The sequence below is a fragment of the Ursus americanus genome, chromosome 22 (genome assembly GCF_024610735.1).
Source record: "Ursus americanus isolate L20-20 chromosome 22, mUrsAme1.1.p, whole genome shotgun sequence".
NCBI classification, from domain to species: Eukaryota; Metazoa; Chordata; class Mammalia; order Carnivora; family Ursidae; genus Ursus; species Ursus americanus.
Genome location: NC_142148.1, coordinates 12,098,643 through 12,125,736, shown reverse-complemented (window position 1 = coordinate 12,125,736; position 27,094 = coordinate 12,098,643). Strand labels below are relative to the sequence as shown.

Sequence of the window (27,094 nt, the reverse complement as noted above, 5' to 3'; positions counted from 1 at the left end):
TAATGGAAGTGGAAGTGCTGCTTTGGCTCTCTTATCTGTGATTAAACTGTTGAGTAAATGCCTATTTTATCAAAATCAGCAGGGTGCATTACTTTTCTTTCTATGCATACTAGTGTATTGGGGGTAGAAGCCATTGGCTTTAGAAAGGCTACAGCTTTAGTACCTAGTATTAGAAGAATGGGTATGTGTATCTCTCGATTTTGAAAAGTAGATTCAACATCTCTTCCACGTTCATTCTCCTGAAAGTAGAATGGTTTCTCATTGAATCGAGAGGCTTCCGTCGGTATCTAACAGTAAATAAGGCAAACAAATGTGCTGGACCACATTCTAAAAACTCGGTTTATGCATTTTAACTCATTTAATTCTCTTAACAATACAGTGAGATTGGCACTGTTACCATCCTCATCCCATAAATGAGGAAGGTGACGCTGGGGTGAAGTGACTCTAGCGAGACCACACAGCAAGAAATAGCAGGGGCAGGTTTCAAACCCAGGCTGTCTCAGGGCAGAGGGCAGGCTCCTAGGTCCCACGTACACTGATCGGAATAGGACAGGGTACAGTTAAAAGCACAGAGTGTATGGAAGGGGGAGGCTGTAATAGCACCCGCTTCTAGGGCACACGCAGGGATGGCTGGAGAGAAATCTGGGAAAGCACGCCGGACGTTGAGAGGTATAAGCCGTACCGTCTTCCAGGAGCTCTAAGTTAGTGCTGCTTAACTTTGTATTCGTTCTCCTAAATGTAGGCATTCAATACTATAAAAATGTGAAAGACTTAAGAAAGGAAGGTGGTTGGTACAAGCAAGGGAGCTTGTGTTTTAAGAATAAGAACGGATTTTATTTTTATTTTTTTTTTTTTTAAAGATTTTATTTATTTATGTGACAGAGAGACAGCCAGAGAGAGAGGGAACACAGCAGGGGGAGTGGGAGAGGAAGAAGCAGGCTCACAGCGGAAGAGCCTGATGTGGGACTCGATCCCGGATGGCCAGGATCACGCCCTGAGCCGAAGGCAGACGCTTTAACGACTGCGCCACCCAGGCGCCCCAAGAACGGATTTTAAACGCCGAATGCCAAAACCTACGTTTAATTTTATTCTGTCATCAGTTGAGGGTGTTTTTGTTTTGTTTTGCCTGCAAACCATTCTCTTATGTGACTTGTCTCTGCGTATTGATGCCACAGAATGCTTTGTTCTAAATACTCGACTGTTTTAGAAGCAATGTTGATTTTGCGCGTTGTGTTTCAGGTAATTTGGTGAGTGGTGGAGTGGATAAAAGACAGATGGCCAGCTTCCAGGAATCGGTTGGTGAGACCAGCTCACAGAGTGTGGTTGTAGCTGTAGACAGGTAATGATTTTGTTCTGCAGTGAAGCTGGACTGTCCAGTACCTTGGCACATCCTCTGTGTATACTAATGGATTCCTAATCTTTTTGACTCTTGTAAGTGTTGTGACCTCTAGATCGCTCGAACTAAGAAGTAGCACATGCGATCCACAGCTACTAATAACCTTCATGTTCGTTTGAATTCGTGACCTTTTTAAAAACAAGAGTTTTTGCTTGTGCTGATGTTTTAGATTACCTCGTTTCCTTAGCAGAAATTACTTGTTTAAAAATTTCAAGAAGGGTTTAAGATATAAAGCCTATCTATGAGTGAGAGGTGGCCACATAGTTTGCATTTCTTTTTTCTTAGAACCTTTCCATGATACCTGTTTACTTGAAATTAAACATCCATGAGAAATATAGGTATTCTTACTCGAAGACATTCATTAGATAGCAGTATTTAAAATATGAATTTTCTAAAATGAACAAACTCCTGAAAAGTACCCTTGAATAGTCATGTACACTGCTGTTCATGTGGTTAATGACCTGTCCCATAGTATTAAATACAGTGTTGAGATGATAGCAGTATAGAATTTGGGGCATAATTTGTATTGTTCTCAGAACAATCCTCTTAGTAGTTTAAACTCTTTAACAAGGTATGTTGATTACCTTGTTCCTGATGCTTCCCTGCTTCTCTCCAACGGAGATACTGTCTGTAACATAGTTTTGATGGGTTTTCCTCACATTTTTCAGTAGGTTTAGGCTAAAAGTTCAAAGTGTTTATTCTTCCATTAACCACACTTATTTCTTCTCTGTTTCTCTGCCTTAGCCGGATCATGGACAATAGTAGTCTTCCCAGCATCATTTTGTGCACCATTACATTTTTTTTAATTGAGATATAATTCACATACCATAAGACTTATTCTTTTAAAATGTAGAATTCAGGAGGCACCTGCGTGACTCAGTCAGTTAAGTGTCCCACTCTTGATTTTAGCTCAGGTCATGATCTCAGGGTCATGAGATCACACTCTGCAGGGAGTCTGCTTGAGATTCTTTCCCTCTACCTCACCTTCTGCCCCTCCCTCTGCTCACGCATGCTTTCTCAAATAAATAATCTTTAAAATGTCTGTATACAATTCAGTGGGTTTTAGTATATTCAGACTTGTGTGGTCATCACCACTATTAAATTTCACATTTGGTCTTAGCCAGAAGGCCGAGAAGCTATTCCGCTATCGAATTTCATCGCATTTCCATCAGCCTGTGCTTATCATTATCAGTCACTCCCCATTGCCTCCCCTGCCAGTCCCGATAGCCACTAATCTTCATTCTGTCTATATAGATATGCTGATCCTGGGCAGTGTTGAGTTGTCCATTTCTACCTTTCAGTTTTATCTGTTCTGCCTTATGATTTGGGGGCCTTGTTGTTAGATGCATATATGTTTTTATGTTTTCTTGACAGATTAAACCTTTTATATTATAAAATGTTCTTTGTCTCTAGTAATGATTTTTTCAATCTCTTGTCTTATATTGGTGCAGCCATTCCATTTCTCTTCTGGTTGCTTTTTCATATGCTATGTCTTTTTTATTCTTTTACTTTCAACCTGTTTGTGTCTTCTAATCTAAAGCGAGTCTCTCTGGGGCAGCTGGCTGGCTCAGTTGTAGAGCATGCGACTCTTCTCTCAGAGTTATGAGTTCAAGCCCCACGTTGGGCATAGGGCTTACTTTAAAAAAACAATAATAGTAAAATAAAAGAAGTAAAAATAAAGTGAGTCACTTCAGACAGCAGATGGTTGGATCATGTTTATTTTAGTCCATTCCCCTAATCTCTTCTTTTGGATGAAAGTGTTTTATCTATTTACATTTAATTATAATTTAATTGTTGATGGGTGAAATTTAGATCTGCTCTTTTTCTCTTTTTATAAATATGTGTTATGTCGTTTTTGTTCCCCCATTCCTTCATTATCAGTGCCTTCTTAGGTGTTAAGAAATTTTCTAGTGTATCATTTTACTTTCCTTGTTTCTTTTACTGTAATTTTTCAGTGTTTTTCTTACTGATTGCCTTGGGGATCATGATTAATAACATCTTAACTTTTAACATTCGACTCTGAATTACTGTCCACTTAATTTGTGTGGTGTGAAACATCTTGGCTCCTATATAGCTCCATTCTCTGCCCTCTCCTCTGTGCTGTTGCCATAGAAGTTTACACCAGGCCTATGGTGGAGCGTTTTAAAGCCTCCTGTGGTTGGGGCAGCTGGGTGGCATAGTCGGTTAAGTGTCTGCCTTCGGCTCAGGTCATGATCTCATGGCCCTTGGGTCAAGTCCCACATCAGGCTCTCTGCTCAGCAGGGAGTCTGCTTCTCCCTCCCTCTGTGCGCTCTCTCCCTCTTCTCTTTTTTGAAGTAAATAAATAAACTCTTTAAAAAAATAAAATAAAATAGAGCCTCCCGTGGATGTCTCATTCCCAGCTTTTCCTTTTAGGTTTTTGGCCAGGTCCTTGTTTTTCCCCAGCTGTGACTGCCACCTCAGGTCGTTAGTACAGATTGCTTTTAACAAAAGCCCCAGGGACAGGGCTGCACCAAATGAGGTCTGAGTCAAAGACAAATCCTGGAAATGGGGGTTTTCAGGGTACTGCCAGGCAGGTCATGTAATGTCAGTTCTGAGACTGGTGTTCTGGGGGGAATTTCAGGACTGTTCTGTTCTTTCATATGGAGCTAGGTTGCTGGTTTCACAGTTACTGCGACTTCAAAGCTGTTGGTTTTCAACATTCCTGTGGAACGGGGAAGACAGTAATGGAAATAGGCCAACCTAAAACACCGTAATAGTCTCTGTCTATACCAAGATTGAGCCATTTTTCTTGAATAAACATTTTACCAGCCTTTGCTAATTTCCGGAGTTCAGTCCTGAAAGAGCTGGTTTGGGTAGTTTTTTGTTTGTTTGTCTTACGGAGGAGTAGCTTGTTGGAGGTCCTCACTCCCCCACTCCCACTGTTGTGACACCACGTGCTGTTATGTTTTACGCTCCCTTCCTCCTTTTGATGTGTCGCTTTTTCTTTCTACCATTATAGGCATTTATGCTCTGGGTTCATTGACCAGTTTTGTACCTCTGATGCCTCAATCATTTATTTTAGTGGAGGTACCAGACCTGAAATGCTTCATTTTTGACTTTTCTTCAGTGTTTGAAATTGAAACGCAGCTTCCAAATCTAACGTTTATTTTACTGTGTCTGGAATTATCTTCCTAGAATTTTTACTGGATCTACCAGACTGGATGGCAATGCTATAGGTATGTATTTGTCACTCACGTGTGACAACTATAGAATCCTCATGTTGTGCCTGTCTGGCCATTACTAACGAAGCCTCGCGTGTGTCGTTGGGTCTGGCCTGTAGTTGACTTTGTCCGCTGGCTGTGCGCCGTGTCCATGGACGAGCTGGCTTCCCCGCACCACCCCCGCATGTTCAGCTTGCAGAAGATTGTGGAGATATCGTACTACAACATGAATCGGATCCGGCTGCAGTGGTCCCGAATATGGCATGTGATTGGAGATCACTTCAATAAGGTAACTCTCCAAATTCAAAAACCACTCCATCAGTGTCAAGAAAAAGGCAGGCAACTATATTCAAAGAAGAAGCAATTGAGAGTTTAGGTACTTATACAGATTTTTCTGCTATCCAGAAGTAGAATGTTGCTATGAAACCTTTTATAAGCCGAAATGGTGTAAAGCAGAGAGGCAGTAACCACTAATTTATATGAAAAAATTGTGAGCATTGCCACACCCCAAAAATAACCTCTCTTAGGCTTTTCTGATACCTTAGGACGCATCTTGCTCGCAGTGCACAGAACTGAGATAAAGCCCAGATGTTCACTGACACAGTTCAAAGCTCTGGTGGCTTAATGCTGAGATGCTGAGTGGAGTTCGTGGGGAAGGGGCTTGGCAGCACTTGTCTTGCCGCTGGGGTGCGTGCTGCCTCTATAACAGCTCGCGGCAAAACGAATGCTAAGTGTCACTTTCACTTTTCACCTTTTTTTTTTTTTTTTTTTAATAAAAGCAAAAATCCTCTTTGGATTTTTTTTTGGTTAGTGAAAATAGATACTAAGGTAGGTCTTTCATAAAAGCAAAGTGGTGCATGGGGCGCCTGGGTGGCACAGTCGGTTAGGTGTCCAACTCTTGGTTTCAGCTCAGGTCATGATCTCGGGGTGGTGGGGTCAAGTCCCACATCAGGCTCTGCGCTCAGTGAGGAGTCACCTTGGCACTCTCTCTCCCTTTTCCCCTTCCCCCTCCCCCCCAAGCATATGAATAAATCTTTGAGAAGAAAAGCAAAGCGGTGCAGTGTGACATTGCGAGAAGCAGAGGATACTTATAATTCATTTCCCTTGTGGAGCATATTTACATACTGCTAGAACTCATGGAATATGAAATTAAAATCTTAGTGGCATTAAAAATACTTTAATATCCATATCCATAGGCTAACAACACAAACATCACTATGGTCACTGGACAAACAGTGGTGTTTGAATGCATGGCAAAATCGTCTAATGTCTTCTTTTTTTTTTTTTTTTTAAGATTTTATTTATTTATTTGACAGAGATAGAGACAGCCAGCGAGAGAGGGAACACAAGCAGGGGGAGTGGGAGAGGAAGAAGCAGGCTCATAGCAGAGGAGCCTGATGTGGGGCTCGATCCCACCGCTGGGATCACGCCCTAAGCTGAAGGCAACCGCTGTGCCACCCAGGCGCCCCCGTCTAATGTCTTCTGAACGACCGAAGGTTAAGCTATGTTCCATATAGTTTCACTGTTAATGTCACTGCTTCTTATAGGCTGGCTTTCGTTGCCACCACTCTTCAGAAACCTTTGTTGAGAAAACTAACATTTATTTTATTTTTTTAATTTATTTACTTATTTGAGAGAGAACGCACGCACGCCAGCTGGGGGAAGGGCAGAGGGAGAGAATCTCAAGTGGACTCCCTGCTGAGCACAGAGCCTGACACGGGGCTCCATCCCACAACCCTGAGATCATGACCTAAGCCAAAATCAATAGTCGGCGCTCAGCCAACTCAGCCACCCAGGTGCCCCTAGCAAACGAACATTTATTTTTCCATCAGGAACAAGTTAGAGATTGGTGTGTTATGAAACTGACAACTACTGAGAGAAAACCAGACTACACTCTTCTCTCTCCGCTAGGGGCTTCATCGCCTACATATTGGCACACACTCAAACAAAGTTTTAAAAATCAGACTGTGTGTGTATTGTGTATTTGTGTGTGCGTGTGTGTGCATCTGTGATGCCATTAACTTCTTACAGGAAAGCTAACAGCTGAATAGCACTGTTTCCTACCAAAGCATACTCCCTGGTTTCAAAGCATTTTTCTTACTCCTGGAGAATGAGGAGTTGTAATACAGATGCATAAAAGTACTATGAGTAAAAAACAGTTTATCCAAAAGAGAACTGTGCTCTCTCCATTGAATGGAAGAAACTTATAAAAAGAAGCAGGTGACCTTTCATCTGAACCCTCAGGAAGGACACAGCCATGAGCCGGCACAGGACCCAGAGCAGCTGTTTGTTGAGTGACTGGTGGATGCTAGCGCTGTCATCTACAGTGACCAGCTAGCTCAGCAACCAGCTTTCTCACTCTTCTGAGTAAATAACTTCTTAGTGGACCAGCTGACTTAATTAGTGTGAAATTGCTTGAGAAAGGGAATGCGGACCATTATCATTACTGTACCTCACCTTGTATTCTTGTCCAAGCTGGTGACCACTAAGCTGGAGCCAACGCTTCTCACTGATTCCATGAAATCTGTCCACTAGCAGCCAAAGCATCCTTTTTTCTCTCAGAGGTAATAATCCAAAAGTGTCTTGGTAAACCTTTCCCAGCTTCTCAGAGTCTAGACCTCATGTCCAGTGGGACTTCTTCAGGAGAGAACATCGTTTGTACAAGTAACTTCCCACCTGCAGTTCTGTTGTCAAGACTCTTCAGGTGTCAGTTCTCGGTTATCTGTGGGCCACTTACGGGCAGCTTGGGATGTAGGCTGACAGATAGTAATGAGACATTTCATGGCTGTCACCTTCATTACCAATGTCTGTTCCACTCATCAGAGCCATTAAGCACAAAGTTGTGGACAACTCAGTTGCTCCCTCTGGGGCTCTTCATTTGTTGTACCACCTCAGGAAGATGTTCTGCTTCCCCTTGGGAACTGGAGCACATAAGAATCTTGTAGGTTTGAAGAAACGGATGGCTGAGTACGGCTGTAACTTAGCTCTTGGCATTCCGGCAGTCTTGGGAACAGTCCCGTGTTTCTCTTCTAAAGTAGGACACATGTGTGTCCCGGGCTGTGCAAAGTTGCACCATAGGTATGGCGTGTATTCCTGCTGCAGGATTTCCTGAATCCTGATGTTTAGGAGAAGAATATTCTTTTTATTAGTATTTAATTTAATGAATGTTACATAAACACCTTAAAAAAAAATTACAGCTGAAGCCACGTTTGACCATCACCACTCCCCTATTGAACCCTCCCCAAAACTAATTATTACCAGTTTGTTATCTATCTTCCCAGACATTTTTCTCTGCACGTGTATGTGTATATACTCCTAGAGATACAGATAATATTGTCTTGGTTTCTTTTGCTTTTTTGATAAAAAAACATAATTACTATTACACTAAGTGCTTCCTCCACTTAGCAAGGAATCTTAAATATTTAACTCTGATATTAGTATGTATGAATTTGTTCTTTTTTAAATTGTGGTAAAATACATATAAAAATTTGTCATTTTAACCATTTATAAATGTACAGTTTGCTACTGTTAAGTACATTCACATTTTGTGTAACAGATCTGCAGAGCTCTTTCTTCATCTTGCAAAACTGAAACTCCAGACCCATTGAATACTAGCTTCCCATTCCTTCCTCTGCCCTGCCCCTTCCCCGAGTCCCTGGTAACCACCATTCTGCTTTCTGTCTCTACAAATTTGACTACTCTAGCTGCCTCATGCAACTGGAATCGTGCAGTATTTGTCCTTTTGTTTTTGTTTTTTTTTAATATTTATTTGTCAGAGAGGGAGGGAAGGAGCACAGGCAGGGGCAGCGGCAGGCAGAAGGAGAAGCAGCTTCCTTGCAGAGCAAGGATCCTGATGGGGGACTCAATCCCAGGACCCTAGGATCATGACCTGAGCCGAAGGCAGATGCTTAATCAACTGAGCCACCCAGGCGTCCCAGTATTTGTCCTTTTGGTTTTTTTTGTTTGTTTTTAAAGATTTTATTTATTTATTTGACAGAGACAGCCAGCGAGAGAGGGTACACAAGCGGGGGGAGTGGGAGAGGAAGAAGCAGGCTCTTAGCGGAGGAGCCTGATGTGGGTCTCGATCCCAGAACGCCGGGATCACGCCCTGAGCCTAAGGCAGACACCTAACAACTGCGCCACCCAAGCGCCCCCTTGTCCTTTTGTGACTGGTCTCTTTCTCTTGGGATCATGTCCTCAAGGTTCATCCATGTTGAAGCATGTGACAGAATCTTCTTTTTGTTTTAAAGGCTGAATGTATTTCTTTTTAACTGCCGAATGTTACTCCATGTCTGTGAACATACCATTACGTAACCGTTTCCTATTGATGTTCCAATTTTTCTTTATTACAAGTGATATTGCAACATTACTTCTGTTAAAAATAAAACCTTTTCAGGTCAGACCACGTGCCAGTGAAGTTTCCTGCTTGGAGCAGGCTGCTGCAAGATGCCCCAGATCCCTTGGCAGGGGTTCTGGTGAGAAACATTCCCTTGCTCTGTTTGAGGGATTCTTCTTGAGGGAAAAATATGAGAAGCACCAACCAAATATATACTCATAACTCCAGACTCTAAAAGTAGGTAAACTATAGACAAGTACAATTTTAAGGAAATTGAAAAGCCTCAATATTTGTGCTGAATTTTTTGAGGCTGATGATAATTATAATCATCTGCTTCAGGCGACAGATGTGGGCAAGTATGAAAAGGCTTTACAGAGGGGCGCCTGGGTGGCCCAGTTATTAAAGCGTCTGTCTTCGGCTCAGGTCGTGGTCCCAGGGACCTGGGGTAGAGCCCTGCGTCGGGGCCCCTACTCAGCGGGGAGCCTGCTTCTCCCTCTTCCGCTCCCCCTGCTTGTGTTCCCTCTCCCGCTTTCTCTCTCTCTTTCAAATAAATAAAATTTTTAAAAAAGAAAAGGCTTTATAGAGACTTTAAAGTCTTTTGACTTCTTCTGTGTATTTGGATAAAATTAATTAGCACGTGGGGGATTGTTGTTTAACGGGTATAGAGTTCCAGCGTTGCTAGAGTTCTGGAGACGGGCGCAACAGTATGGATGCCCTTAGCACTACTACACTGGGCGCTTCAAAATGGTTAAGATGGTAACTTTTGTGTTTTATGTGTATTTTGCCACAATCTTTAAAAAATTAAATAGCACATTTGAAAGCACTTTTAGTTAAATGTGCAGTACTGATCTTTCATCATTAAAACAGAATGGCCCAGGTCATAGCCAAGAAACATCATGTTCTTTTCTCCTTAGGTGTGTTTTTCCATAGCATTTATTTCGAAGGCAGGCTGTCCATTTTTGACGTTCAGAACCCCACATTCACAATTGTTGTACTGTGCCTATCTTACCTCCCCTCCCGTTCCTGCTCAGGTTGGCTGTAACCCCAATGAAGATGTGGCGATCTTTGCTGTTGACTCCTTAAGGCAACTCTCTATGAAGTTTCTCGAGAAGGGAGAATTAGCCAACTTTCGTTTCCAGAAAGATTTTCTGAGGCCCTTTGAGCATATCATGAAGAAAAACAGGTATGTGCATTGTCAGATTCCCCATTGGAGGCCTAAAAAGACCTCCTAACACTAATCACACAATTAATATTTTCTTCCTTTGTTGATGGAAACAGGTAAAATGAACAGACTGATTCACATGTATCGTTTCTAAGTACAAAACTCAGATCTGTGTGTGACCTTTCCCCGAAGGATAGATCACACCGGCACAACTAGTAGAAACATGCCATGCGTTCTTACTGGGGTGGGGGCTGACGTTGTTCAGAGAAAGAGCCACTGTGGAGGCATCCTAAAACAAGGTCAAGAATTATGTGACCCATCCTTTCTGCCCCAGGAGGGTGACAGAAGAGATCAGGACAGCTGTCCCTCTGAAGCAGTCACCCTGTTCATGCGTTCACTTGGCCTATTTCTATTGCAGCCTGCCAGCTGCTGGTACTATTCTGAGTGCCAAGGATACAGCACTAAAGAAAACAGTCAAAAATGCCTGTTTTCCTCTGGCCCCTGTTTTCATCGGTGCAGCTGGGTACATGGGTGTTCATTACCATATCCTCTTTACTTTTATATGTGTTTGAAGTTTTCCTTAATGAAATTAAACAACATTGTTTAGGGGCATCTGGGTGGCTCAGTCGGTGAAGCATCTGCCTTCAGCTCAGGTCATGATCCCAGGGTCCTGGGATGGAGCCCCGCATTGGGCTCCCTGCTCAGCAAAGAGCCTGCTTCTCCCTCTCCCACTCCCCCTGCTTATGCTCTCTCTTTCTTTCTGTCAAACAAATAAGTAAAATCTAAAAAACAAAACAAAAACAAAAAAAAACTTGTTTATATTCCAGTGAGATAGATAAACAAGAAAATGTTTAAATCAACGTAAGGGGATAAGAGTAGAAGCACTCCTTTATATGGGGCAGTCAGCCGAGATGCATTTGGTAAGTTGACCCTTAACCAAAGTGAGGAACAAGCCAGGAGTGGCTGTATGTGATCTTGGGGAGAGTGTTGTGAGCAGAGGGAAGAGCAGGAACAAAAACCCTGCAGCAGAGTATCCTTGGCATGATAAGGAGGAGCAAGGAGGCCAGGGTAGCTGGGCAGAGTAACCAAAGCAGAAAGTCCTGGAAGATGAAGCCGTAGTGGCAGCAGAGTGCCTGGGTCATGAAGGAGCTGTCAGCCTTGGTCAGCACTTTGCCTTGTTCCCTGTCAAAGACAAAAGCCATTGGAGGGTTTTGAGCAGAGAGGTGAAATGGTCTGACATACGTTAAGGGATCTTCTTAGGTTTATCCGTGGAAAATGAAAAGCCACTGTAATTGTTCAGATTTGGATCAAGGGGGTGAGGCACCATGGGATTGGATTCTGTACACATTTTCAAATGGAAAGCCTACACCATGTACTGAGGAATTAGCTGTGGGGCAAAAGAGGAAGAAATGTCAAGGATGACTTTCAGGTGTCTGTCCCCCCACTAAAATGTGTCCATGAGATCTGCTTAGATTTTTTTTTTTTTTTTTAAGAAAATGAAAGCTTACGAGTTCAAAGGCCGTAAGCCAGTGTGGATCGTTTGGGGTAACAAAAGAGCAGCAGAAAAGTCTCCCTGGTATGTCTCTCTCTCTTTTGGTTTTTCTCTTCATCACCTTACTGCTCATTTTAAGAGAAAATAAAGCCCGTTCCAGAATCTGGCATCACCCTGATTTTTATTTTATTTTATTTTATTTTTTTAAAGAGAGCAGGAGGCAAGGGGAAGAAAGAGAATCCTAAGCAGGCCCACCCCCAGCATGGAGACCAACGCGGGGCTTGATCTCATGACCCTGAGATCATGACCTGAACTGAAATCAAGAGTTGAACGCTCAACTGACTGAGCCACCCAGGCGCCCCTCACCCCTGATTATAGCGTACGCACAGAAATACCCTCCGTCCTTTGGGGACACTGTTCTGAGTGCGGAGGAGTTGGAGGCCTGGCGTGGCAGCTGGCCTAGTTGGCTGGTGGCACTGATGGCCAGAATCCCAGGCCCTCCCTGCCCATGCCATGGCTGCCCAGCCAGCATTTGAAAAGGGACAGAGCAAGTTTAGAATCACACATTGCCAGCCACTCTCAGACACTGTTGATGGAACTGTAACTTGCTATAACATTTTCAAAAGCATTTGGGCAGTGTGCAGGAACCTTAACATTTCTCTGCCCTTTGATTCACTAATTCTGTACTTCTGTAACTCTTCTAGGGAATTAATTTGAAATACAGCAAAACGTTGTAAATCACACAAAGTAATTTTTAAAAAACCAGATGCCACCTAAATATAAAAGTGTTAAGTCAGTGTTGGTACAGCCAAACATGGACTGTTGTGCAGCTGTTCAGACGTTCACAATGTTTATGATACAGGAAATGCTTAATAGTTCGGTCAAAAGGGCAGGTTATAGAGTCGGACGGTGTAATAAGGACAGTTTTATCAGTCTCTCCCTGTGAAATATCATACTGTCACATAAAGGAATTTTTTTGTTTCATTATTTTTTTTCTACATTTTCCAAAATATTTACTGTCATCACATATTACTTTTAATAATCAGGCAAAAATCCTCTTATTTTAATTTATTATTATATTTTTTTTTAGTAAACTTTTTTTTTTAAGATTTTATTTATTTGAGAGACAGCAAGAGTGAGAGAGCACAAGCAGGGAAGTGGCAGAGGGAGAAGGAGAAGCAGACTCCCCACTGAGCAGGGAGCCCAGTGAGGCTGGATCCCAGAACCCTGGGATCATGACCTGAGCCAAAGGCAGACGCTTAACTGACTGAACCACCCAGGCACCCTTTATTATTATTTTTTATGCAGGGCGTGAACCCATGACCCTGAGATCAAGAGTTGGACACTTAACTGACTGAGCTATCCAGGCACCCTGAAAAGCATTTTTTTAATTATTTTTTATATTTTTAAAATTTTTTTATTATTATTTTTTACACAGGGTGTGAACTCATGACCCTGAGATCAAGAGTTGGACACTTAACTGACTGAGCTATCCAGGCACCCCGAAAAGTTTTTTTGTTTTTTTTTTTTAAGATTTTATTTATTTGGAGAGAGAGCATGTGAGCAGGAAGAGGAGCGTAGGGAGCTGAGCATGGAGCCCTACATGGGGCTTAATCTCACAAGATGAAGAGTCGGACGCTTAACTGAGCCACCCAGGCACCCCCCAAAAAGCATTTTAAAAACTAAATGTAGAGGGGTGGCTCAGTTGGTTGAGTGTCCGACTCTTGATTTCAGCTCAGGTCGCAATCTCTGGATCATGAGATCTAGCCCAGTGCTGGGCTCCACGCTTAGTGCAGAGTCTGCTTGAGATTCTCTCTCTCACTCTGCCTCTGTCCCCAACCCCTCATGCTCTTTCCCTCTCTCTCTGTCTCAAATAAATAAATCCTTAAAAAGCACATGTAGTTCTTCCCAACGAGCTGCTTTTCTTCGCCATGGAGGAGGCAATCATGAATTCAGTTGTATTATGTATTAAAGTCACCAAGGTATGTAGGCAGTCCTTTGTTGTCTGTGGGTGACATATCTGCTTTGTGGACTCGGAGCTATGTTTTAACTCGGTTTTGACTTTCTCCTTGCCTTCTCTAAATGACCAATTATCAGTTAGTATGGATCCCGCAGATGAACATGAATGTTACCCTAAGCCAGATGAAATTTGCAAGTCAAGTCTGCAATCCCAAAGCCACTCTAAATGGCTTTCAAAGCTAGTGGTGTATGGAAGAGATAGGTTTGTGTGGCCTTGCTTCTTGTTACTTCTCTGATAATAGAGCTCACCCCATAACTGCATATGTCTTAATAGGTTGCAAGACATACATGCTAACCTTTTGCAAATATCCAGGTAACACCATGTTGAACCATGCAGCTGCTTCAGAAAATGGGCCATTTTTTATGTCTTCAGGTTTTGTTTTGTAATAATTAAATTTAAAATTTTGCCTCTCAAATTGCATGTGTATATTCCCATCCATGTATATGTGTTTACTATACACATATATCCCTGCCTAAAAATCTAAGGACATGCACCAAGAATTTAGGCATGGTCATCTCTGGGTGGCAGAATTATGAGTATTGTTAGTGTAAAGTTTCTCAGCCAGAAAAACTGACCAACAATGCCTTGAACCACAAAGCTGTGTATTGTTTACTTAAGAAGTCAGAGGCAAGCCGACCCACGTTTGGTTCCATAGCCCAAATTGTCATTGAGGACCCAGCTTCTTTCTTTTTTGTTATTTTTTTTAAGGTTTTATTTATTTGAGACAGAGAGCAAGCAGGGGGGGGGAAGGGGGAGAGGGAGAAGCAGGCTCCTTGCTGAGCAGGGAGCCTGATACGGGACTTGATCCCAGGACCCTGGGATCATGACCTGAGCCAAAGGCAGACGCTTAACTGACTGAGCCACCCAGGCGCCTGAGGACCCAGCATTTTTCTGTCCCTTTGTCCATCCACAGGATCACTTTTTATCTTTGAGCCTATTGTTTTGTGATGCTGAACAGAGGGTCTAGCTCCAGGCATCATGCTGTGTTCAGAATGGGAATACCAGGAAAAGGTGCAGAGCCTACCATATGTATTCGTTGTAAGACAAAAACAAAACTATAGTAGAAACCCCTCCCCTTCACATTTCCACAGATTTTCTCTTACATGTAATTAGAACAGGTCATGTAGCTTCCCTGGCTACAAGGGAGGCTGGGGCATCAAGGACCTGGTACATGAGACAAGATTGTCATGTTGTCTTGTCCTGTTTGTGACTGGCTCCCTGAGGTCAGGCATGTTGCTGCCTGCATGAAATCAGAGTTCTGTTACCAAAGAGGTGGGAGGACAGCTGCTGGGAAAGCAGCTGACTGTCTGCCGTGGTGATTGTCTTAATGTTTTTTCTTTTTGTTGTATCTAGTTAAATTTTTTTTTTTTTAAATGAATGTGGATTACTGTGCGCTTTTAAAAATGTGGTTTTGGGGGGCACTCGGGTGGCTTAGTTAGCATCCCAGCCTTGATCTCAGCTCAGGTCTTGACCTCAGGATCGTGAGTTCAATCACGCCTTGTGTTGGGCTCCAAAAAAATAAAATAAAATAAAAATAGAAAAATAAAAAATGCGGATTTTCTAATGCATTGCTTCTAAGTGATGCCGTGTTCATTTCTCTTCCCACCATTCAAAATACATACGACATGGCTGCCCCATTCTTTCCTTAGGTCTCCGACCATCCGGGACATGGTGATCCGCTGCATTGCACAGATGGTGAACTCCCAGGCAGCCAACATCCGCTCGGGCTGGAAGAACATCTTTGCTGTGTTCCACCAGGCAGCCTCAGATCACGACGGGAACATCGTGGAGCTGGCCTTCCAGACCACAGGCCACATCGTCAGTAAGTAGCTCTCATGTCCCACCTGCAAGTCTAAAAGGGTGACCACTTATTTCCTGTCTGTTTACTCCCCAGAAAGGCTTCCTTGTTTCAGGTCGGCTGTGATATGATAATGTGCCAGGTGGTGTTCTCAGCTCTTAACATGTGCTTGGACATGTGCACAAAAACCCCGTGAAGCATAAATAGCTGATTCTCATTATCCACAACCACAAAACCAGTGCTCCCAGCGCTTTTGTGGTCGTTTGTGGACATGTGCGTGCATTCAGCAGGGAAGCACTTGAGTCACCCGGGCACATGTTCCCAGCCGAGGCTAACAAGGCAACCCTCTCCCTTCTTGTTTCAGCTCTCTCACTATAAATAAGTAAATATCCTTTCCGTGGTTTACTTACTGCCATGTTTTTTTGCATTTCTGTTTTTTTGTTGGTGACTTCACCGTTTAAAATGGCCCTGAAGGGGGCACCTGGGTGGCTCAGTCGGGTAAGCATCTGCCTTCGGCTCCGGTCATGGTCCCAGGGTCCTGGGATCAAGTCCCACAGCAGGCTCCGTGCTCTGCGGGGAGCCTGCTTCTCCCTCTCCCTTTCCCTCTGCCTCTCTCTCTCTCTTTCTCATGAATAAATAAAATCTTAAAAAATAAAAATAAATAAAATGGCTCTGAAGTATGGTGCTGGAGTGCTCTCCTGTGTCCCTGAGCACAGGAAGGCTGTGATATGCCTTATAGAGAAAATACATGTTTTCACGAAGCTTCTTTCAGGCTTGAGTTAAAGTGCTATTGGCCAAAAGTTCAGTGTTGATGAACCCAACGCTATGTATAAAATACGGTGTCTTTAAACTGAAACACATGTGAAACAAGGTTATATATTGATTGGTTAATTAAGATGTTGTGACCAGAGGCTCGCGGGCCGTACCTCCATACGTCCCCTAGGAGCAGTCGTTCTTCACTGTGGGCACATTCAGTGTTCACAGCGACTCTGTCGAGCACGGCTACCATGAGTAACGAGAACTGGCTATACCGTTACTCCCCACACTTTACCAGAGAGGAAACTGAGGGACAGAAAAGGGAAGTAGAACAACTTGCCTGAGGTCACACAGCTAGGAAATGGTGGGGCAGGATTCACCCCCAGACAGGCCATCCCAGAGTTGGTGGCGTGTCTGTCCCCTCTGGACTGACCAGATGGCCCTTGTCCTGCCTGTCATCAACCACAGGCTGTGTACTCTTCTTGGTCTTCGTCAAAGTGGTAGAGCATTAGATCAGCTTTAATCTTTTTTGAGATCTTTTAACTCTTAAGAAGCTTCTTGCTACTTGGATTTTTGTCTTAGGTGATGTTTGTAGGATTTTGAAAAATCTTAGACTTCTGAATTGCCTTTCACCTTTAGCTCATTGACCTTTTCATCTCCCTTTATCTTCACAACATTCCTTCAGGTAGCACGCGGTGTGGCCCTGGGATGGGAACGGCCAGGGGATTAAAGGAGTACGCTCAGGATCACCAGCCCAGGGCCAGAGCTTTGCTCGGTGCTCAGCTTCTGGCAGACCACTGAGGGCCAGCTTCACACGCAGATCTGTGTTTATCCTATCCGTTTCCTCCAGCTCCATCCTAAAATAGCTTAAGTTGAAATGGACCCCTTGACGTCCTGGTGAAACTTGATTTTCTCATGGCTTGTCCTCTGTCACTTCCTTAGGGATACTTGATAGGGCCTCGTCAGAGAGTCCTGCTCTGACCCCCAGCCTAAGCCGTCCCTACGGCCTTCTGTCCCCTCACCCAGCACTCACCCAACCTGAGATTATTTTATATTTTATGTATGTATTGGCTTAGGTGATTGTCTGTCTTGTCCATTGGAGCACGAATATCATGAGGCAGGAAATTTGATTGGTCACCTCTGTCCCCGGGCCCACAACTGTGCTTTGCACATACTTGGCACTCAGTAAATGTTTGATGAATGAATGAATGAATCAATGAATTAATTAATGAATTGGAGCTCAGGAACCAGTTTAGCCCAGACAGTGCTCAGTGGATTCATTCCTGAATAATTTAATAAAAAATGCTGTCTTCTAGAGATAGTGACTTGCTTCTCTTAGATGTTCATGGAAGTAGTCCCCTCGGGGTTGGGGGGTATTCATTTGATCCCCATTTCTAAGTCTCCTGGTCTTATAAAGAACATGGCTTTGTTTCCGCAGCAACGATTTTCCAGCACCATTTCCCTGCAGCCATCGATTCCTTTCAGGACGCTGTGAAGTGCTTGTCGGAGTTTGCCTGCAATGCCGCCTTCCCCGACACGAGCATGGAGGCGATCCGGCTCATCCGCTTCTGTGGGAAATATGTCTCCGAGAGGCCTCGGGTACATTATTTCCTCACCTCCCTCATGGGCGCTGAGGGGAAAAGGAATCGCAAAGAGAGTTCCAGCTACACTTTTAGAAGTGCATGTTTGCCCTGAACTGGGCGTTCACTTCAAAATGCTGCCCGTTGCTGGGGTTCCACCCCCTCTCTCATTTTCTGCGTATGAAATTACTTCTACTCCTACTGAACTTTTACCTGGTATTCTACTAATTGTTTTTGTAGAAAATGGTAGTATTTAGTTTTGAATTTTGGCAAAGCTGAAGAAGCTAGACCTTTCTGTTTGAAAGCAAACAAACCGCCCGCCTAAGGAAATGACATTTTAGCATTGTGACATGGCTGAGAAATCACATTTTTAAAAATCACCTTTTGTTTTCTCCCAGAAATGTTTGGGCTTTTTGTTTTATGACTCACCTTTCCAAAGAGGCCCGCTTGGTTTAAATGACAGTCTCAGACACTGAAATGGGATAGAAATAAGCACATCTAAACTATGACAGCCTATTCAGATCTCTCCTTCAGATCTTTTCTGTGTATTGATTTATTTAGTTTCACATCAGACCTGTAAGATTGGCAGTTACGTCCCCACTGTATGGGGGAGTTGACAGGGGCACAGAGAGAAATTGCCTAACGTTGGGTAACCAGAGCTGATAAAGAAATTTTATTAACAGCGGATAGTACCTCGCTTCAGGAGTGGTTACAGATCAAAGGGCTCGAAATCCCAGAGGTAGGGCAGGGAGTGGGTTTTACATGCAGACTGGGGAGGACTGCCAGCTCCTAGCTGCATGACCTTGGGCAGCCGACTTCACGTCCTAGTGCCTCAGTTAGCTCAGCAGTGATCTGCCCACTCAGCTTATTCTGAAACCCACAAAGGTAGGCATAACCGCTCGTGTGCACTGGGGAGAGGCTTGTGTTTGCCTCCTGGGGATTCCCTATCCTGCCCTTGCTGAGTGGACGTTGTTAGGAAGGGAAAATGTGTGGGGCCTTAATCTTCATGTAGTTCCCTTTGAGTTTCTTCCTTTGCTTAGTCTGCGTCTGAGAGGTGACTCTCCCGGCAGGTGCTACAAGAATACACAAGCGACGACATGAATGTGGCTCCTGGCGACAGGGTCTGGGTTCGAGGCTGGTTCCCAATCCTGTTTGAGCTCTCCTGCATCATTAACAGATGCAAGCTAGATGTTCGGACGAGGTAACCATGTCCCGGGACGGTGCCCCTTCTGTCACAGAATGAGCCTCAGTCACCTGCTCGCCTGACCCCATGCTCTCCCACTCTCTTCTCTGCTGTTCTTTCCCCGCTCCCCCCCATTCCCGCCCTGCACCTGGCTTTGTTCCTCCAGAGGACTCACGGTCATGTTCGAGATCATGAAGAGCTATGGCCACACCTTTGAAAAGCACTGGTGGCAGGACCTGTTCAGAATCGTGTTCAGGATTTTTGACAACATGAAACTCCCTGAGCAGCAGTCAGAGGTAGGTGGTGACTGACGCAGTGTCCTGGATACAGCGGGGGAGGCCTCTCTGCTTTCGTCCCCTGCAGTGTTGCGTCATCGTCCCCGTGTAAGTCTTACACTTGGAGCTCCCGGAGGTGTGTTTTAAAATGGAAACCCCCCAGGTGCCTGGGTGGCTCAGTCCGTTAAGCGTCTGCCTTCAGCTCAGGTCATGATCCCAGGGTCTTGGGATGGAGCCCCACAGCAGGGAGCCTGCCTCTCCCTCTGCCTGCCGCTACCCCACTTGTGCTCGCTCTCGCTCTTTCTCTCAAATAAATAAAATCTTATAAAAAATTCTTAAAAAATAAAATGGAAACCCCCTTCCTAGCACTGTTATACCAGAGTCAACTAGTGCTAAGAAAATGTCCCCATTTGGGGAAGGACGAGAGGAAATAAGTCACCATGGCCCACTCGCTTTGCCCTCGGGCATTGTACCTGCCAGTTCAACAGGGACTACTTCTCAGCAGTCAGTAAAAAATGGAATGTCTGGGGTGCCTGGGTGGCTCAGATGGTTAAGCATCTGCTTTCAGCTCAGATCATGATCTCGGGGTCCTGGGATCGAGCCCCATATCGGGCTCCCTGCTCAGTAGGGAGTCTGCTTCTCCCTCTCCCTCTACCCCTCCTTCCCCCTGGTGCTCATGCTCTTTCTCCCTGTCTCAAATAAATAAATAAAATCTTAAAACTACAACAACAAAAATGGAATTTCTCTGATCCCTGAAAAAAACCCATTAAAAGCATTTTTGTGGGCACCTGGCTGGCTCAGTCGATAGAGTGTGCGACTCTTGATCTTGGGGTTGTGAGTTCAAAGTCCACGTTGGGTGTAAAGATTACTTAAAAATAAAATCTTTTGGGACGCCTGGGTGGCACAGTCGTTAAGCGTCTGCCTTTGGCTCAGGGCGTGATCCCAGCGTTCTGGGATTGAGCCCCACATCAGGCTTCTCCCCTAGGAGCCTGCTTCTTCCTCTCCCACTCCTCCTGCTTGTGTTCCCTCTCTCGCTGGCTCTCTCTCTCTGTCATCTAAATAAATAAAATCTTTAAAAAATAAAAAAATAAAAATAAAATAAAATCTTTTAAAAAATGTTTTGGGGTATGTGCTCTTCCATCTGAGCCAGCTAGGCACCCCAAAGTTTTTTTGTTTTATTTTTAGAAAGAGTGCACGTGCATGTGGGAGTTGGGGGCAGAGGGGGAAAGAGAGGAGAGAGGGAAGGAAGGGAGAGAGAGAAGCAGATTCGCTGCTGAACATGGAGCCAGACACCCTGAGACCACAACCTGAGCCAAAATCAAGAGCCAGATACTTAACTGACTGAGCCACCCAGGTGCCCCGGGTGAGAGAGAATCTTAAGCAGGCTCCATGCCCATCGTGGAGCCCCACACGGGACTGGATCTCATGACCCTGAGGTCATGACCTGAGCTGAAACCAAGAGTTGACACTCAACCAACTGAGCCACCCAGGTACCCCTGCCTCAAAGCTTTTTAATTGCTAGTGAGGTTGCACACTTTTTCTCACACGACTGATTCAGATTTCTTTTATGAATTGCTTTTTCACATCCTTAGCCCGTCTGTTGGGTTAGTTACCTCTCTCTGATTGTTTTGGGAGCTTTTTAGTGTGTACATAAAATAACATGTCCTTACGTAAATTGCAGATGATTTTGCCCACTTTGTTATTCTCATTTTCTTTTCATTTTAGAAAATTTTAGCTTTTAACCAAATCTAGGAATCTTTTTCCCTTACGATTTCCACTTTTGGAATCTTGTTTAGCAGTAGGGACCCCTCCCTTTTCGATGATTTCCTAGATCTCTTTCTATATTAAATACTTGAAATAGTGCCATGAAAATACCAGAGGTGAACTTTTAGTGTAAAAAGGTGTAGTTAGCATATCTCATATTCACTTCTTCCAAATCATTACAAGTTTTCGTCAGTGTCACTTTGAATGACTGTTGATATTCTGTCATATAAATGTACTTAACTGAGTTGCCGCCTTGCTGGGTGTTTGTTCGTATCTGTGTTTTCCGTGTGTAAATGCCAGTGTGGTGTAAACATCTTTATTCATAGGCCTTCACCCAGAGATCTTATTCTTCCCTTTGGGTCCATTCCTGTCAGCCGTGTTCCTGCATCCGTACTGCCAGGTTGCACACCAGAACAGCTTTGCCCGTGATGGGGAAGAGTGCCCATCTCCCCACAAGGAGAGTGGCCTCTCAACGTTATCTTGTTTTTTTTGTTTTTTTTGTTTTTTTTTCAGAAATCCGAGTGGATGACAACAACTTGCAATCACGCGCTCTATGCCATTTGTGATGTGTTCACCCAGTTTTATGAAGCTCTGAATGAAGTGCTTCTTTCTGATGTGTTTGCACAGTTGCAGTGGTGTGTCAAACAAGGTACTCGCTGTGTCTCTGGGCGTCATTCTTCTTGACTTAGTTTTTAATGAGAGATTAATTGTTCAATATGTAAAAGCAAGAATGTAATGCCACGGAGTACAATATATAATTTAATTGGTGAAAATGCATATTTTTACTTAACTAGAGCATAAAAACAATCTCCCCAAGCCAGTTTACAAAGCATTTCTTAAAGATGGGATGTAATTATTATTATATTTTAAAAGATGTGCCTTTGTATATTTTACTGTTTTTTTCTACTTTTGTCTATATTTGAAATTTTCTGCAGTGTTTTTAAAATGTGCTGTGGGGGTCCGTATCAACAGCTTCATCAGTGGGCATTGTTCATTTGAGTCCTTAAGCGTTGAGGTGGTGTGCGCTAGGAAGAATAGCCACGTGGCACGTTTGACCTGGATTCCATAGATGGTTTTGGCTTAGGACAAAGCGCCAGTGTGTTAAGTTTTTTCAAAAAGTGACTCAGTTTTAAAATAAATGATAAAACAGTTGATACCAGTATGGCAGTGTTCAGGGGACTAAATTTGGAGAAACACTGGTCTAATATTTCTGTCTTTTACCATTCATCATACAAGAAGCTGGGTAATTAGTTAGCAAACTGACCTTCTTCCATCCCTAGCAGTAAAGCTGTGATAGATAATTTTATCTCTTTATAGCCTGCTTAAACAGAAAAAGTTTTATAAAATGTCAGTGCCCTGGTGGGAATCAAAACAGCAGTGGAAGTTTGATGATAGATGTGGCTTTATTTTGCAGATAATGAACAGTTGGCTCGGTCAGGTACCAATTGCTTAGAAAACCTAGTCATATCCAACGGGGAGAAATTCAGTCCCGACGTCTGGGATGAGACATGCAGTTGTATGCTGGATATCTTCAAAACAACCATCCCACACGTGTGAGTGCGAATGTGCTTAGTGCTGTTTGTGTCTGTGCTCGCTAGACATCTTAGGGCTTCACGTTGCCTTTCACGTGGGTCATTTTCCTTCTCTTCCATTCCCTTCAGTTTGCTGACATGGAGACCTGTAGGAATGGAGGAAGATTCGTCAGAAAAACATTTGGTAGGGTTTTTTGTTGTTGTCTTTTCTCTGATCTTGTATTAGAGTAAAAAATTAAGCAACCCAAAGAGTTCGTGCTTTTCTGATGGGAAGTGAGTAAAAAAAAGGTTATAAGATTTAAGAACTAGGTGTGCGTGGCTGGCTCGGTTGGTGGAACATTCAGCTCTTGATCTCAGGGTCGTGAGTTCAAGCCCCATGTTGGGGGTAGAGTTTTTTGTTTTGTTTTTTTAAGATTTTATTCATTTATTTGACAGATAGAGACAGCCAGCGAGAGAGGGAACACAAGCAGGGGGAGTGGGAGAGGAAGAAGCAGGCTCCCTGCAGGGAGCCTGATGCGGGGTGATCCCAGGACTCTGGGATCACGCCCTGTGCCGAAGGCAGACGCTTAATGGACTGAGTCACCCAGGCGCCCCTAGAGATTACTTTTAAAAAAGACCAGAAAAGATTTAAATCTATATATGTTCGTTAACATCTTCTTTTAGAAAGTAGAGAAGTCACCCAATAAAAACCAGTTTAGATTTCTAGTTTTTTCTTTGTGTAATGGTACACATCTAATCCACAGGTTTGAAATTTGGAAGCACTTGGCACATAACATTTTTCCATATTCTTAAATATTCTTTGAGAGCCGATTTTTCAGTGGCTATACATTATTGTAATCTATTTAACGAATTATCCCTTGTTGGACTCTCAATTCTGGTGTTTTGCTGATAGAAGTAATGCCTTGGTATAATTATCCTTATTTATTATCCTCCTAAATAAAGAGTTCTTTCCTCCACACCAGTGAGATAGTGGTTCTTATTTTCTGTGTGAGGCCACATAGAGAAGTTGTGATTCAAGTCTCACTTTAAAGTACCTTGGTGTACAGGGGCTTTGTATTGTTAACTTCTATTCCCAAATAATTGTAAGGCCATTAGATTTTAAAAGGCATTGCGGGGGAGGGCGGGTGCCTGGCTGACTCAGAGGAGCACGCAACTCTTTTCTTGTTTTTTTTTTAAGATTGTGTTTATTTATTTGACAGAGAGACACAGCACAAGCAGGGGGAGCAGCAGAGGGAGAGGGAAAAGCAAGCTTTCTGCTGAGCAGGGAGCCCAATGCAGGGCTCAATCCCAGGACCCTGAGATCATGACCTGAACCAAAGGCAGACACTTAACCGACTGAGCCACCCAGGCGCCCCTCAGCATGCAACTCTTAAGCTCAGGGTCGTGAGTTCAAGCCCCACGTTGGATGTGGAGCCTACTTTAAAAAAAAAAAAAAAAAAAAGGCATTTGGGATTTAGCAACTTAAAAAATGAAGCACCTTATTTAAACATTTTTTGTGTGTTAACTGTCTTCTGTCAAGGTTTTCAAAAAGCTAGCTATCACACTGGTTTATTTTTGAGCTTGTCCTCATTAATTTGTCACATTGTTTGTTTGTTTGTTTGTTTGTTTGTTTGTTTCAGCAGGCTTCACGCTGGGAGCCACAACCCTAAGATCAAGACCTGAGCTGAGGGGCGTCTGGGTGGCTCAGTTGGTTAAGTAACTGCCTTCGGCTCAGGTCATGATCCCAGGGTCCTGGGATCGAGCCCCGCATTGGGCTCCCTGCTCAGCGGGGGCGTCTGCTTCTCCCCCTCCCCCTGCTTATGCTCTCTTTCTCACTCTCTCTGTCTCTCAAATAAATAAAATCTTAAAAAAACAAAAAACAAAAAAAACCCGAGCTGAGATCAACAGTTGATGCTCGACCAGCTGAGCCACCCAGGCGCCCCGTGTCATATTCCTTCTAAGTAGGAATAAGAAAATGTGACATTTTAATGGGAGGGAGAAAATACGTGAAATTCATACTCTCTGCTGTATAGCCTAATAAAGCAGGCAGTATAATTTTACTTCAAGCTACGCAAGGCACTTAAATTCAAGTTGGGCCAGCAGTGTCAGAACGGGCACATCTCTGCCCAAATACTGAATTGTGGGTAAAGAAAGTGAACATTGTATTTCTGTCTGCATTACTTTTAGGATGTGGATCTGGACCGCCAGTCTCTAAGCAGCATAGATAAAAACGCCTCTGAGAGAGGCCAGAGCCAACTCTCTAACCCGACCGATGACAGCTGGAAAGGTAGACCATATGCAAGTAAGGCCACTTTTTTTAGTTGTTTTCATTTATTTATTTTAAATAGGTAACACGTTTATATAATTCAAATATTCAGAAGTTACAAAAGGGTTCTTCCACCCCATGCCTCAGTCTGCCAGTCCCTTCCTTGTGGCAGCTAGTGTCACCGGTTTCTTATGTGCGTTTCCAGTTGTATCCATGTGTATTCATATGCAAGAAATAGCATATCCATAAACACATGCATATGTACACACACACACACACGGATCCTCCTGTCCTTTTTATACAAATTACAGAATACTGGGCATTATTCTTTTTTCACTTAGTGTATTTTTGAGACCATTCAAAATCACTACCTAAAAAGCTTTCACGTTCTCTTATACTATTTATTATAGGCGATCCCAGGATATAGGTGTACTATCCTGTACCAGAATATATAGTACATAGTAATAGTACTGTGTACTATTATTTTCTTAATTGGGTTCCTACTAATGGATGTTTATTATTCCATATCTCTTTCTGTTACAAACAGTACTACATTGAATCACCTAATAAACGTGTCATGCATGAGTTTATGCGTGTAATAAATTCCTAGCAATAGGACTGCTGGGTGAAGTGCACTTGCCATTTTGACAGATAATTACAGATTCCTGCCCATTAAGGTTGTACCTGTCTACATGATTTTCGGGGACACGTAGGTGATATTTCCTATCTCTGGAGTAGTTTTAATTTGCAGTTTTCTAATTATGAGTGAAACTGAGCAGTTTTTCATGTGTTTAAGAGCCTTTCTATTTTTTCATCATCTGTTCAAATCGTTCCTCATTTTATACTGGCTGTTAGTCTTTTTATTGGTTTGGGGGAGCTTTCTTTGTGTTAGAGATTCCTTTTCTGGATATGAGTTTCAGATTACTTTTATCAGTTTGTCTCTGTGACTTGTGGTTATGCTTTACTGCCTGTCATTTAAAAAAAATGGCTTTCCCAGTCACTGTGAGGCAGGCACTGCACTGTGTTTCATGTGTGTGATCTCATGTCATCGTCCCTTTAGCCCTTTGAGGAGGTGCTGTTTACATTTGCGTGAACTGGGACTGAGACAGATAACCTGACATGACTTGCCACTGTGTAGTGGAGTTGGGATTCGGGCACACTTTCAGCTGACTGAGAAAGGAACATTCCTGATTTCGTGGTCTGGTCTTTTTCCAGCTGTGGCCCTGTTGTTTTTCTTCAGAGCAGTTCTACCCACTTCTGCACATGCTAGGCTGTCGGTGTTGACACTGCCGTTAACTTCCGAAGCAGTGTGTTAGACACAGCCACGTGTGGTCACCAACTATCTTGGAGGCATAAAACATAACCACCCTTGGAATCCATTAAAAAGGCGCCATGTTGGACACTCACACTGTTTCTCAGTATCTGCGGCACAGCCAGGGTCCCTGCAGGGGCCGGCGAGCAAGATAAAGGGTTGGCTTGTGTGGAGGGTGCGTGTATACAGTTCTCTAAATAGAGCCACTCTTGGTGCAGCACGAGGTCTGTACTCTGAGAGGGGCCTGGGACTTGAGACCCCTGCCCTTCCTCCTGGGAACATGCTTCCCCTTTCCCAGCCCGCCCTGTGGGCGTCAGCGCAGTGAGTGGGGAGCAGGCACAGTCTCACACCACTTGGACTGTTTCTTTCCCTGTCATTTTTGGTCCAAGGTGACGTCACTGAATTGGCATAAATTAAATGTACATGTGCTGCAACGCCACCATATTCTTCTTTAATTAGAGCTGATTCTACATGGAGAATTTATATAAATACACACACACACACTTTCACACTTTCCAAAACTTGAAGATGACCCATCCTTGTTTGCCATCACTGAGCACTTTGTTTAATGTTTTCAGCATTCTGATTCTATAACAATAAGTTGAATAAGGAATCTCTACTTTTATTATAGCCAAATCAACACCAGTGAAGTGTCCGACATGGGCCGCCCCTGAGCCCGGGGAGTGAGAAGACAAAGATGGAGGGAGGAGATATTAGCCAGTCTAGTCAGTAGGCAGAAACCACACCAATAATTTGAACAGAGACGATTCTACCTGAAGAATTATTAGCTAGTCAAGGATGGCTAACCACTAAAAGAGGTAAAAGGGGACTCTTGAGGGAAACAGAAGCAGTTACAGAAAGAGGATACCACTTCCGGAGCAGACAGAAAGTGATTGGAAACTAAGAACAGAAAAGAGCCCCACCCCCTCAAGACTGATGGTCAGCTACTTCGGAGAGTCTCGCTGCTGCAGGAACCTGGGGCCTGGAGTGCTTAGGGCACAGTCTGGAGCTGTGTGTAGGAGTCCCTGCAGGTGGCAGAGATGCTTATTGGAAGATAGGGT

The 27,094-nt window shown here is 43.6% G+C and overlaps 1 protein-coding gene across 1 annotated transcript in view; it reads left to right on the top strand.

The window, feature by feature from the left end:
• The window catches only part of ARFGEF2 (ARF guanine nucleotide exchange factor 2), an 89,786-nt gene that overhangs the window by 56,087 nt on the left and 6,605 nt on the right, over positions 1-27,094 (top strand). Inside the window, exons 23-34 of the mRNA XM_045771561.2 lie at positions 1,240-1,339; positions 4,553-4,593; positions 4,698-4,867; positions 9,946-10,097; positions 15,238-15,410; positions 17,581-17,741; positions 18,793-18,923; positions 19,072-19,201; positions 21,458-21,593; positions 22,359-22,497; positions 22,606-22,660; positions 24,643-24,757. Coding sequence (XP_045627517.1) covers positions 1,240-1,339; positions 4,553-4,593; positions 4,698-4,867; positions 9,946-10,097; positions 15,238-15,410; positions 17,581-17,741; positions 18,793-18,923; positions 19,072-19,201; positions 21,458-21,593; positions 22,359-22,497; positions 22,606-22,660; positions 24,643-24,757 — 1,503 coding nt within the window. The remainder of the gene's footprint in view (positions 1-1,239; positions 1,340-4,552; positions 4,594-4,697; positions 4,868-9,945; positions 10,098-15,237; positions 15,411-17,580; positions 17,742-18,792; positions 18,924-19,071; positions 19,202-21,457; positions 21,594-22,358; positions 22,498-22,605; positions 22,661-24,642; positions 24,758-27,094) is intronic.